This window comes from Lemur catta, chromosome 1 (genome assembly GCF_020740605.2).
Source record: "Lemur catta isolate mLemCat1 chromosome 1, mLemCat1.pri, whole genome shotgun sequence".
NCBI lineage: Eukaryota > Metazoa > Chordata > Mammalia > Primates > Lemuridae > Lemur > Lemur catta.
Window position 1 is genome coordinate 58,156,538 of NC_059128.1, and position 12,860 is coordinate 58,169,397.

Below are 12,860 nucleotides of genomic sequence, written 5' to 3' on the forward strand. Positions count from 1 at the left end.
AATGAGACACATGTATATATTCACACTAGAATACTGTACAGTTGTCAAAATAAGTGAATTATAGCCATACTCAATAACATGAATGAATCATAGTATTATAATATTTAATAAAAAAGGAAGTAATAACAGATAACTTACACAATGATTACCTTTTAAATAAAGTTAAGAACAAATAAAATAAAAATATTCTTTCCTATGAAAGGAAAGAGAATAATGAATATGGGGCTCAGGATCATGACTACCTTGGGCAAGGAAAGCAGGGGATGGACTGGGGCTGGGGAACCACATGGTGTATACTATTGTCAATGTTTTAGGGTAGGAGATACTCTGTTTTTATTATATTACTTAAAAATAGCTAAATAGAGTGGGATACAAAAGCAGTTTAGGGTAGGAGATTTTTAGGGTAGGAGATTCTCTGTTTTTATTATATTATTTAAAAGTGGCTAAATTGAGTGGGGTATAAAAGCAGTTAGTTTAATGAATAGTGACACTGAAAACATGTCACTACTACAAGAAGAAAACAATATATATTTGAAGAAGAGGAATAAAATAGCAAAAAGCATGTGATGGTCTCTATGGAACTTCTGCAATAAAAATTCTACGATTATTTTCAGGTACAAAGATGTACTTAGTAAATAAATGAGTTAGGTGTAGTGACTACTCTTCTAGTGGCTAAGAAGTGTTAGTGCAACTTTAGCAAAGACTGATAGGAATTATCTGCAATCCTAGAGACTGTGGTCATGTTCGCGTACGCTCTCCCTCTGTCTCTCTGTATCTCAGTCTCTGATTCTCTCTTTCTTTCTCTCTGTCCCTTAAATCCTTTTAAGTTTGTTACTAGGATCTAGCTGAAAATGATCTTGATGTCACTGTAAAAGCCAAAGAAAAAAGTTAATGTCCTTTGGAAGCAACAAAAAAAATAATGCAGAACTGCTCAGGGTCCCATCTATAATAATAGCAAATTTTAAAAAGGAAAAAACCATTGTTTTAAATATCTATGTATGAGACATGTGGGTAGGTAGGTAGGTTGATAAATAATTGTAATAAACATCCTATTGTTATTTACAATCATTAGGTAACAACTTTGGGCTTTTAACGTTAGATTTCTATCCCGTATGAATGTACCATACAAATAGAAATAATAATTTACATATGTGAACTGATCATAACCCTGTGAAATGAATACTGCTGAAAGCCCATTTTACAGAGGAAGAAATTGAGACACCGTCACACAACTAGACTGAGATTTGATCTAATCTCAAAGCTGGGTCCATTAACCAGCTTACTAAAGGTATAATAAAGACGCAATAGAGAAAAAAATACATATTTCACAATATCCAGCCCACTAACTGTCCAGATGTTTTACAAGGCACATGCTAAATTCAAATAACAATGAGGCAAATACCTGAAGATTCCATCTTCCTGTAGTGGGGGTCAGGGTAAGACAAATAGAGATGAAATAACAAATCATCTGGGTATTAGATTTTAGACCATAAAACCCATTTGCCTTGGCAAGACACTTTCATTTAACTTCCAATTTAGTCTTGCCAATTAAACAGCAAAAGAGGGGTTTTTCAACCAGAACAGTTTATAAGTGTCTAACGTAGATAGTTTATCAGGAAGTACTATCGTCCTACCTTTGAGGATGCTGTCTCTGGGGTTATGCAGGTAACTGAGATGAGCCTGCCTGTTTGGCAGAGGGAAGGTGAACCACACATGACTAAATTAATTCTCTGACAGATTGCTGAATGATTGCTGGGCGGGGTGAGATAAATAAAACCTCGTCCTAAGAAGGCTTTGAAAAGAAATGGTTGCTTGGTCCCAAGAAGTTCTCTTCTTCTTGGTTTTCCTTTTTATGAGCTTTCATGTTGAAGATTTCTTAACCACCAAATTCATCTTCTACAACACCAAAGCCTCAGGCTGACACCAGCTAGAACCCAAACAATGATTGCATTTACCAGAGGGTTCAAGCAGCCTGGCCTAGCTTAGGCAATAAGTGAAAACATTTTAGCATTAAAATGTTTTTAAATAGATATTGCGTAAACAATAGAAATAAACAAGGAGAAATACCTCTTCAGGGACATACGGTGAACATGAACACAGCTGTATTGCTAAGGTTGGCATATTCTACAATGGAATATGCCTGTAATGAGGAACCTGTTTTACTTTATTTCTTCCTTCCATGAATAGTTGACTCTTTCATATGTAAAAATTATGTTTCCTTTTGTTAGCATTAATGGCCTTCAATTAAATCATATGCTTTTATCATACCAATTTATGGAAGTATTTTTAACCAAGTTATTTATAGAACATTTAGGTCTGTCTTTCAGAGTCACCAGTAATCTTTAGTGTTTGCTGATCTGTCTTTAATTTATCAAAGTCCTCCCTCAATAAGCATTGTACAAAACACACAAGCAGCAGAGATTTCCCCTATACAATGTGTATTTGATATGCTTAATGTTCATCTTTATACACACAAAGACGTTGGCACATAAGAAATGTGGAGGGTGTCTATAAATTCAAGGAAACATTTAAGTGCACAGTGATACATAGATACATGGGTATAATACTTTATGTACTTGATAAATATTTCATCCCTACCATAAAGAGAGCTTTTTATCAACTTTGATTGTTTTTTTATTACCTTAAAGTATTGCAGTTGTTTCTCAGCATTCATTGTTCCTTCCTTTTCTTGTCTCAGACAGGAATTGAAGATGAAAAGCTCTGTATCTCTTAGCCACCCTTTCAGTTCTTTGATCCTGACCTCCAGCTGCCTTACCAGGCTTCCGCTTTCAGGAGAGAGCAGGTCACGTGGACCCGACCCACTGTGCCCTGCCATTGTGTCCTGGATCTTCTCTCCAAGGGTTTTCTAATGCATTAGATTAGAAACAAAAAATAAAACAAACAAACAAAAAATCCACCACCAACAAAAAACAAAAACATAGATTAGCTTAGGTACCAAAAACACATCACAATTTGGTTGGTAACAAGAGCCACCCAGAAGTGTCCAGCTGTACCTACCTCCTCATTACTGACATTCAGTTCAGATTAGCTCATTATTCCATTTAAGATTCAAATTCTCAGACAGTGCATGTTGTTCTGACTACCAGTGGATGGTTAAGATCTCATTTACTTATACTGTCCTTTAACAGAAAGGAAAGTTGGCCCAAAAGTTCACCATGGTCACAGATGAAAATTCATTTGAATTCTCATGACAAGAGTTTACAGTAAAAAATTCTCATATTAAATGTTCAAGATATAGAAGTCTGAGTTTAATCAGTATACTAAAGAGGCCAAGAGGAGATTGTAGCGGGAGAATTAAATTCTTTTTTTTTTTTTTTTTAAGTTCAATTCCCAAAATATGACCAAGGGCTTTTAAGAAAAGGTAGTCTCCTTGGTGCTGTTGTTGATTTTACCTGACTTGGAAATTATTCAATCCCACAATTCTTTCCATTTTGCATTTGTGCATGCTAGACTTTGTAATACCACATATATGTTAAAATAATCCCCAATTCACTATTCTAGAAACCTACTTAGATTAACCACTATGGCATGAGGGTGTTGCTGGGGAGGGTTCTTTTCTTTTTTTTTTCTTTTTAGTGGAATGCACTCAGAATCAATAGGCTTTAATCTATAATGATGAATTAAACTTACAAATATAAGCTTTAAAACACAAATAAAATTAAGTCAACAAACATTCATCTGCTGTGTAGTGTTCTGTAAATAGTATCTTTAGGAGATCGTAACCGAAAAATAGCCTTTCTTGGCAACACCCTTGTATTTTCATGGTGCAAATATTGATAATTTGAAGACCCTCAGTGGAATCCAGATTTAGCTATTGTTTTTATGCTGTAACAAAAGTAGCAGCAGGAGGTGAAATCAATGCCCTTGGAGGGTAGGGTCACAAAAAAGAATTTATTGCCACTTTTTTGTTCTGGAACAGTTTGCAATCATAAATTCTTCATAAACAGAATACTTCAGAGAATGGTCCGTCTTCATAAATATACGACAGAGGACATCAATTTCATTTAATTCACAATTTGTGTCAGCACAGCAGATGCCAATGCCTGCCTTGATAGGGTTGTTTAATATGCAATTGAGACAGAGTAATATGCAGCACAGGGGACAAAATTTCACAGATTAAACTGTACGCACCACTGACATTTCATTCTAATGTATTTCCATTCCACACTGTTCACCTTAGATGAAAGTAATATTAAAAACCATATCCCTCTATTTTACTATTGTTAGAAGTTAAAATCCTTGTCTTTAATTTTTTTTCATGCCAATTAAAATGTAATCATGCCAATTAAAACAGTATGCTTGGTGGTGTTAGTGTGGCACAGGTTTTGTTATAATCGTCCCTTGCCCTACTCTCTCCCCAAATCATTGCAAAACTGCACATTGTATTCAAATGATATTTTTGTCAAAATGGCAACCATTTTTAGTCTCTGATTCATAATGGATAGCTAAATATTGTGTCTTTTTTCAATATGATGCTGGTTTAAAATTTTTGTTGAGGAAGTAATATATGTAATACATTTTAAATAATTTTTAAATAAGTTATTTATCAAATTAGCAATAAGTATATTAAAACACAATGAACAGACTACCACTTTATCTATCAAGCATATAAAGTCACTGTTCTTATCTATTTAATAAATAGCCTTTTAAAATGTTATATATTAGCCACATTTCCCCTGTCTGAGATCAATGAATTCTGTAGAATTTAGTAGGTTCTGATTTAAATCACCATAGTATAAAGTGAAAGACATTAATTACTATTAAAAAGCAATGTAACAATAGGTTAGATTAAAAACTTTTAACATTTTAAGTTACTTTGCACAACTGTAAAGTGTAGTGAATTCAGATGAGAAGAACTTAAACTTGCAGATTTTTAACCACATAGATTAAGCACGGCATAAACAAAATATTGGCATTCCTCCAAGTCATTAAGGTACATGGAGAGCTTTTTATTCAAAATATTTTTGGAATATGATTTCTTTAAAAAAATTTTTTTAAAAAGGCAGAAAAATGGAAGGCATGCAAAATTATGCTCCATAACTGACACCAACCCTTACTTAGCTGTTTTAATTAATCATTTAGGTAATTGACAAATGTAGCTTACCCTTGATTTGAAGTGAAGGCAATTTAGGAGAGAAGCTGATGAAAAAAAAATACAGTTTAACTTCTCTCTCTCTCAGCTGTCTTCCAACAAAAGGACAGTACTGTCTCCTGCACAGTGCCATCCTGGTCTCTGGGTAACAGAATCTCTATATTGCCTTTTTGCCAGATTCTTGCATCTCAGTCTTTGGCTGAAACCCAGCCCATCATTGCGTGAAATGAATTACATGAAACTTTTTTTTTTTTTTTTTGGCTTTTGTTAAAAGTGAGCTGGAAATTGAGGCACAAAACACAGGCTGATTTAATTCTGCAATTCAGATTTGGGTCAAATTTGCATCTTTGTTTTGGTGGCTTTAGTGTGACTTAAAAGCTGTAGTGACAACTCCACTTTTCATCTTAAGGATACAGTAAATAGTTAAACAGTGGATGTCTCTTACATGTACCTTCAGAATAAATTCTATTAACATTCATTCAAGCATGACAGTCAGTGTATATCAGATATACTGTATCATAGTTGACTTGGTGCATACTCATAATACATGGCATATTTTACTTACTGTTTTTATGTATTAAAGGACCCAAATTATTAAAATCTGAGAGGAGACAAGCTCAGAATAAAAAAAATCAACAGAAGAGGAAAAGCAGTGTTTTCCCCATAATAGCATGAATCGCTTGTTTGAAATGTAGGTAGTGAATTGAAAGAGAGAGATATTTGTGCCTCAAATTAGAAATCAGACAGATAGAGTACTTCACTACGCAAAAAATGTACACATAACCTACAAACAGTAATAAAAATGCAAATACCCCAAGCAGTTCCCATTTTTCATTAATTGAATCCACTTTTTCAAGGAGATCATTTGGTAGTAAAACGCCACCTTTCTTCAAAGCTTCAACCTTACTAAGCAGCTCCGTCTTTTTCAGTTGCCTGATGGACATTTCCACATTGTATCGCTAAAATAAAAAGAAAGAAAGAGATATCATTAGGAAGAGAGGTGTTCTTATAAAATCTTTGAGTGCAGAGTTTGTGATGCCTATGGTAGTAAAAGTTTTTGTTCTCAATAAAATTTTTACAGGGAGGCTAAACCTAAGTACTTTGAGTAGTTGAGGAATATTGCCGAAAATAGTTAAAGATATATATTACACACACATACATAAACATCTAAGTTATCCCATTTAGTTGACTAATATTTATGTCTTTTTAAACTGAAGTTTACACACACATTTGATCCCTACTTTAAAATATTCCAAATAGGAAAATACATGGTCTAGGGGGAATTAGTATTACAGTTAATTTTGGTCAACTATTTGGCTCCAGAGAGCTGCCCTAAAGGACCCAGTCTCAGAGTGGTGGAAATAAAATTATCCATAAAGATTATGTGACTTCCTACTTATCCTGTAAGTTCTCTGAATTCTCAGTTAACATTTTGTTTTCATTTTTCTTGTACTTAAAAACTCTGTGTGGGCTTGGAGAAAAGGTACATACAGAGAGAAAAAAGAAAACCAGTGTTTTAGGAATGGTTTCAAATCCGTGCTTCTTTACTGATTACTGTAAAATGTCCCAAAACATCACAGTTGATTACAGAACCCTCCTCCCCAATATACATTATATTCTAACAAACTGCCAAGTGAGCCTCTCCTAAAAGATGTTTTTGCCGGAGATAATGTAATGCTTTTTAATATGACAGTTACTATGGTGATTCTCTTCAAATAACTCTATTTGGATAACTTCATAGTTAGTCCTATATTATGGATAGCTATAAATGACTGGTTGTATTTTTTAGATGTGCATGCAAAAACACCTCTGAGCAGAAAAGCTAGATTTTGGTTAAAATATTTAACATATTTTACATATTTAGCACATTTCCAAAATATAATGGCAATTCCAAAACTTCATTCTTTGTGGCACCAAAGTTAGGTCATTGAGCCCCACGGTAGCATTGTTCCTTTGCCCTAAATGAGCAAGGTTGCCCTAAGATAAGCACTCTTATCAGATCTAATAAGACAAACTTTTGTCTGGAGAAAGTAGCAAATAAGCAAGTTCAAACATGCCCAAGCACTTGGGTGATTTTATTCACCTTGAAAGAAAGCATGATATTATATAAGATCCCAAACTAAACTACAACTGGAAGCAGCTTAAAGGAAAAGAAGGTGTGAAATCACTGTTTCAGTTAATAGATCTTCAGCATTTGCTTGCATATGTTTGCATACTTTTAGTTTCATATTTTAATCTTTCATTTACACTAAACATGCACATCATTTGTATTATGTAAACTTCTCCAAATGTTAGTCATTTGTGGATCACAGAACAAAATGTTTTAAATGAGGTGATTTAAAGCATTTCATATTATTAATGAATGTTGATCTGGGTGTCAGAGTATCCAAAATTACATGAATATGCATAGTGAAGAAAATCAGCGTTGCTTTATAGCACTTTTAGAATTTGGCCTGTGATACATGAGAAATTCTCATTGCATTTTCTAATGGCAGGCAATTACCAGGACCACATTACTCCAATACTTAAAAAATATACTGTCCACTCAAGTTTTCTGGACTCCTAGAAACCTAGACTCCTGGAAACCTAGATAGTGTTGTTGTCAAAGTGATGACTGGAGGAGAGAGCAATCTGCTTTATGTAATCAGATGTAGCTGACAAAGATTTACATAATTAATTTTGTAAGACTTCAACATAATATTGGGGAAACCGGTATTTCAAGCAGGCAGAAGAACCCTAGTCAAATCTTTTACTTATGCCGTGTGTATTAACTGAAAGACGGAGTCCTCTGGCTGTGTCACCTGGAAGTGGCCTCCACCAGTTATCACCTTAACTTGTCATAAGCTCATCCCCTGACTTTACTCCAACTTTGAACAGCTCTTACATAGTCAAGAAACAGAACAGAGTCCATTAAATATGACAGTTTTGTAAAAATAAAAATATAAAAAGCAATTAGTTTAATTTTAGATGACATAAAACCATTTTCTCTGTGAAATGTGGTGATAAGTAGTCACTGCAATAGCTATTATAATAAAAGATTATATTAAAAAATAACTTGCCTTTATGTATGCTCTCTGTCTTTGCCACCATGTAGCCTACTATATAAACAACCTGATGAAACATGTGATTGATGGACAATGCCTTCAAACTGTAAAAGCTAAGAGAATCCACTTAATTGTTAGATGTATTGGTATGTGAATGAAAGGTACTAGAATTTCATGTAATTTAAGGTGAAAATATTTATTTTAATTTTTTGAAGCATTCTGAAAGCTGAATCTGATATGATTTAGGGCCTCAATCTGTACGTGTAATAATGGCCAGGAGGGTTGTATTTTTGTTGATGCTAGTATGTTTTTGCTCTTCCCTCTCTAACATCTTTTCAGAAGCATTAGATGTGGAGAATCAACTGCCAGCTCTATCAGTTCTCGGTCATCCTATCAAGTAGGGCTACTTTATCCTGTGGTGAGAAGATAATTTAATCTTCATATTCATTCCACCCACAGCAGTAAGTGAGCAGAGGCTGCCCCATTGTGTCCTGCAGTCTGGGGATGTTATGATATAGACTCCTCTTCAATAGCCAAAAATGAGATTAGCAAAGTTAAAGTCAGATGGCTTTTCTTGAGTGCTAAGGTAAATAAGCATCCAGTATTTAATTTCCCCACAGCAACTGCTGTGGGTCTCTCTGTCTAGTCAAAAATAAAATATACTCTCTTGAAAGGGCATATTTACATTATTAAGTGTATTTGCTTGGCCAATTCAATTTTGACTAATGAAGCCTCCTAATAGATATGTGAATGATCTAAATTAAAGACACAGGCCACTACTATTCTAAATGCTACTCCTGTGTATATAAATATAAAGAAAACTTTAAAAAACAGAGTTAAAAATAACAAACACTAGCTTACTGTTTTAACTAAGAATTACAAAAGTTTTTAGAAAATTCTTACAGAGTGCTTACTTTTTAAAAGCACAAATGTTAAAACTAAATTATAAAACAAAGCCAGTAAAAACAGGAATTTCTGAAATAAATATACTTAGAAATGCATGAAGACTTGATTGAGATAACTTTTTTGACAGTTATGCTAAAGGCTTTCTTCCCCCCCCAAAACCTTTTTTTTTGTTGTTGTTGTTAAAAATCACACTGAAAATTCTGCCCAAATGGAGACTGGAACAATGCCTTGAAACAGTGTTAATTGTCACCATGGAAACCAGAAGAATAAGCCATTTTGAAACTGGTATAGAAGGCACACATTGAGCAACTCAAGCATTTTTCTGCCTCCCTCAATGTTAAAGAACAAGATGCCTTGTCACTGTGAGGTCAGAGAAAGAAAACATCATGAAAGGGTTGTAGATGCTCACTGTCTAGTAAATAAAAAAATAAAAAATAAACTATATACAGCTAATGCCATAAGACTCTATCCAGTGAATCTTTTTGAAATAGATCATCAAAAGATGGCCAGGAATGGGGGGATGGCTTCCACCTAAGCAAAACTTCAGGGCTATATTATGTGAACCTTGCCCCCAAAGCTCCCTGGGAATTCTGCTGTTGTAATAAAACTTCAGAAGAGGAAAGAAAAAAGGCAGCATGATGGAATTCAAAATAATGCTCTAAAAGCACACAGAGAGATTAAGACATCCATTGTAAGACTTTTGTATGGTGCTTCTGTTGGTTATGCTGAAAAGAGACCAGACATTACTGAACGGAGAGTGAAGCTTTGGCTATGAGAAACACAAGAATTAACCAAAGAATTTTCTTGATTATTAGAATAGGGCTGTCAGATTCTGTGTCATCAGAGTTTGAGTATTTACATCTTACACCATTATTACTTTAACTGGACTTCAGGTGACTTTATATTAGGAAGAGTTAAAACAAGGAAAATGATTTAGTTATTAGAACGACACATTTGAATATCTTTCTAGGTTCAGATTAATACCACAAACACATATATCCAGCAAGACCCCCCCATTCCCCAAATACACCTGATATTAATAGACAGACAGGTGGATAGATAAAAAAATACACTGAGAAAATAAAATATATCTTAGACTATCAGCAAGAAAGCATATGCTAGGAACACACAAAAACATCAGACTACTAACAAAATTACGTGTGAACATATACATCTTTGCACAAAAATGCAGAGTTGTGTCTGTCGATGACTCTCACGTGTTTTCTGGCTAGTGTTTGCCCTCCTCATTTGAGGCTTCATGGTGGCCCCTCAGCAAGTCCATGCCTAATGCCATTCAGTGGTAAACAAAGAGTCTTTTTATATAAAAGTCCAGGGTCTACAGCTCAGCTGTACATGCAGAATGCAGGAATCTGCTAGAGGCCAGTGTTGCCTTTGCAGCAGCTCCTGTGCTGCCCCCTTTTTCAGAAGACCAGTGTCCAGCATCTCAAAATGCATATGATGGTTCACATGCAGTCTGTATCACTGACACTTTGAGAAGATGTTCAAAATTGAAGAAGAGGGTTCAAGCCCAAGATAAATAATAGTCGTTATTTCTTGCAAACTCCTTATATTTTACCATTAGAATTTATGGTGAATAATTGCACAGAGAAATTATAAAGACTCCTACAATTGTCCTTGTAAATTAATAATAGGCTTTCTTGATTGGGATAAATTTGCTGCTGAGCCTTTGGAAAAATTAAAAAGTGCAATGTCATTTAAAATTGCCAGAACTCGCACAGCAAATTACATCTGAGGTTAAGAATTGAGTTTTCCCCCCTCTTCTAGCTTATTCCATTTGCATGATCTGGAAATCACATTACATTGGCCATGTATTGTTAATTGGACGTAGATTGCATTATCTTTAATATAAATCAAACTACAAATATTAAAATGAATTGCAAATTCCCTAATAGAAGATCATAAAACAATCTTTTTTAAAGTATCTCCCATTAATAATTTAATTCCAATTATATCACTCAGAGAACTTAAGTAGGAGAACTTATTTCTCCAATCATTTCTTTTACATAACAAATAACTAAGCCTTTAAAATAAATACAGCCAGAGGAGAATTCATTGTTATAGAACAAAAATAAAAATATCAATAACTGAAAACTTTTCATGTCAATTTAATATAAAATATTGCATAAGAACAACAAGTCTACCTGTCTTCTCCCTTTCCTACTCATGTTGAGGGTGAGAAAAAAGTCTCTTCTAGGCAAGATTCACTAAGTTTAAGAACTATAGTGATCATATCCTGTAAAATTATAAAATTGATCATTATTATTCTATTTGCTTTTTTAAAAAGGTTCTCTAGCCCCTTAGATATTTCTATAAATTTGATATCTTTCTGAAGCCTTTGCATGGCCTTTAATGAGTTTATATTAAATATTTAATACTGTTTAGGGCATATACACTACTACCAAAAACAGTTATATTCCCAGCAGTCCCACTGTTTCAGGCAGAGGACTTGATTGATCCTCCTAGCCTGAATTGAGTAGAATGAAAAGAAGCAGTTGGAAAATAGCTGCAATCATTTAATGCAGATGACCTCTGACAGCCTCGCAGCTCTTCTATCTGAACAGAAATTTGCATGGGGTCTCTGTGCAGAGGAACAATGTAACCTAAATGGTAGACAATCTTTATTCTAATGAAGTGGGTGTCAAGGTCAATGTAAAACTGCAATGATAAATGGTGCACCACTAGGCAAGAGAAGTTGCATAGGCATTGTAGTGCTTTCACATTAATTGAAGACTGAAATGCACTGCATGAAAAGCACAAGCCTCTCTTTTCACCACAATGTGTTAATGCGCCAATACTGAAATGATTTCTTCAAGATGTTTGCCTATTGACATGTATCTTATTGTAAAAATAACACAAATAAGGAATTATGGCAAAAATGGACATTTTAGAATTTAGCATTTTCCTGGAATTACAAAAATTAAATGAAATGTCCCGAAACAAAATCTTGACACACCTAATGTAATTCCTTTGATCCCTTTTTCTTTTCTTTTTCTATTTAGACCTGTCTTTAATTAGTTTCAACCAAGCAACCTTTTATAGAACCCTTCATTGGGTACTTTCATGTTGAGCAAACTGTAAAGGAGGACTGAAGAGAGGAGAATCACTCAAATATTATTTTTCCCCTCACTTCTACGTTTTCTGCTTCATCTACAGTTAAGAGCTTCAGGTGTTGTTTGTCCTGGATGAAAATATAATGAAAAACCTATGGTTCATAAAAGAAAATAACTATTTTCTAGTGTGGGAACTAGAAAACTATAATCTGGTTGTTTGACATTGCCAAAATGACTATACAGCAATAATTACACCATTTCTTCAGTTGATCTAGCAATTCTGTGGCAGTCAATATTTTTCATCCTATAAAAATAAGGACAGTAAGCTGTTTTTTAAAAATCCTGATCTACTTAAGCCTGTAGAGGAGACATTGTTTGCTAATATGCTCATTAGCAACCAAGCACTTTAACTTCATCAATTAAACAGGAAATGGAGTTGCACCATTAGTTTCACAATTTATTATTATAAAATACTGATAAAAGCATATTACTAACCATTTGAGAAACATTTCCAGGCTCAACTCATAATATGTTATAAACTGGATGCATTTTTATGGTTGACTTTTTTTTTTCAGATTCCAGTAAACTCTGTTGTAGCCACCTTTCCAACACTAAGCTCCCTGCTACAAATAGATTTGAATAATGCAATTACAGTTATACCAGTCAGGAATGGTCTGTGGGCTGTAGGTCTGCAGTCTTGACAACCAGAAGACTATTAATATCCTT

General features: G+C 34.2%; 1 protein-coding gene across 2 annotated transcripts in view; it reads right to left on the reverse strand.

Moving 5' to 3' along the window:
• AKAP6 (A-kinase anchoring protein 6) overlaps positions 1 to 12,860 on the reverse strand; it is a 451,824-nt gene that overhangs the window by 80,066 nt on the left and 358,898 nt on the right. For both annotated transcript variants that reach the window (XM_045569009.1, XM_045569000.1), the window contains exons 10-11: positions 5,926 to 6,072; positions 2,642 to 2,866 (exon numbers count right to left, since the gene is read on the reverse strand). In XM_045569009.1, the coding sequence (XP_045424965.1) occupies positions 2,642 to 2,866; positions 5,926 to 6,072 (372 nt within the window). The remainder of the gene's footprint in view (positions 1 to 2,641; positions 2,867 to 5,925; positions 6,073 to 12,860) is intronic.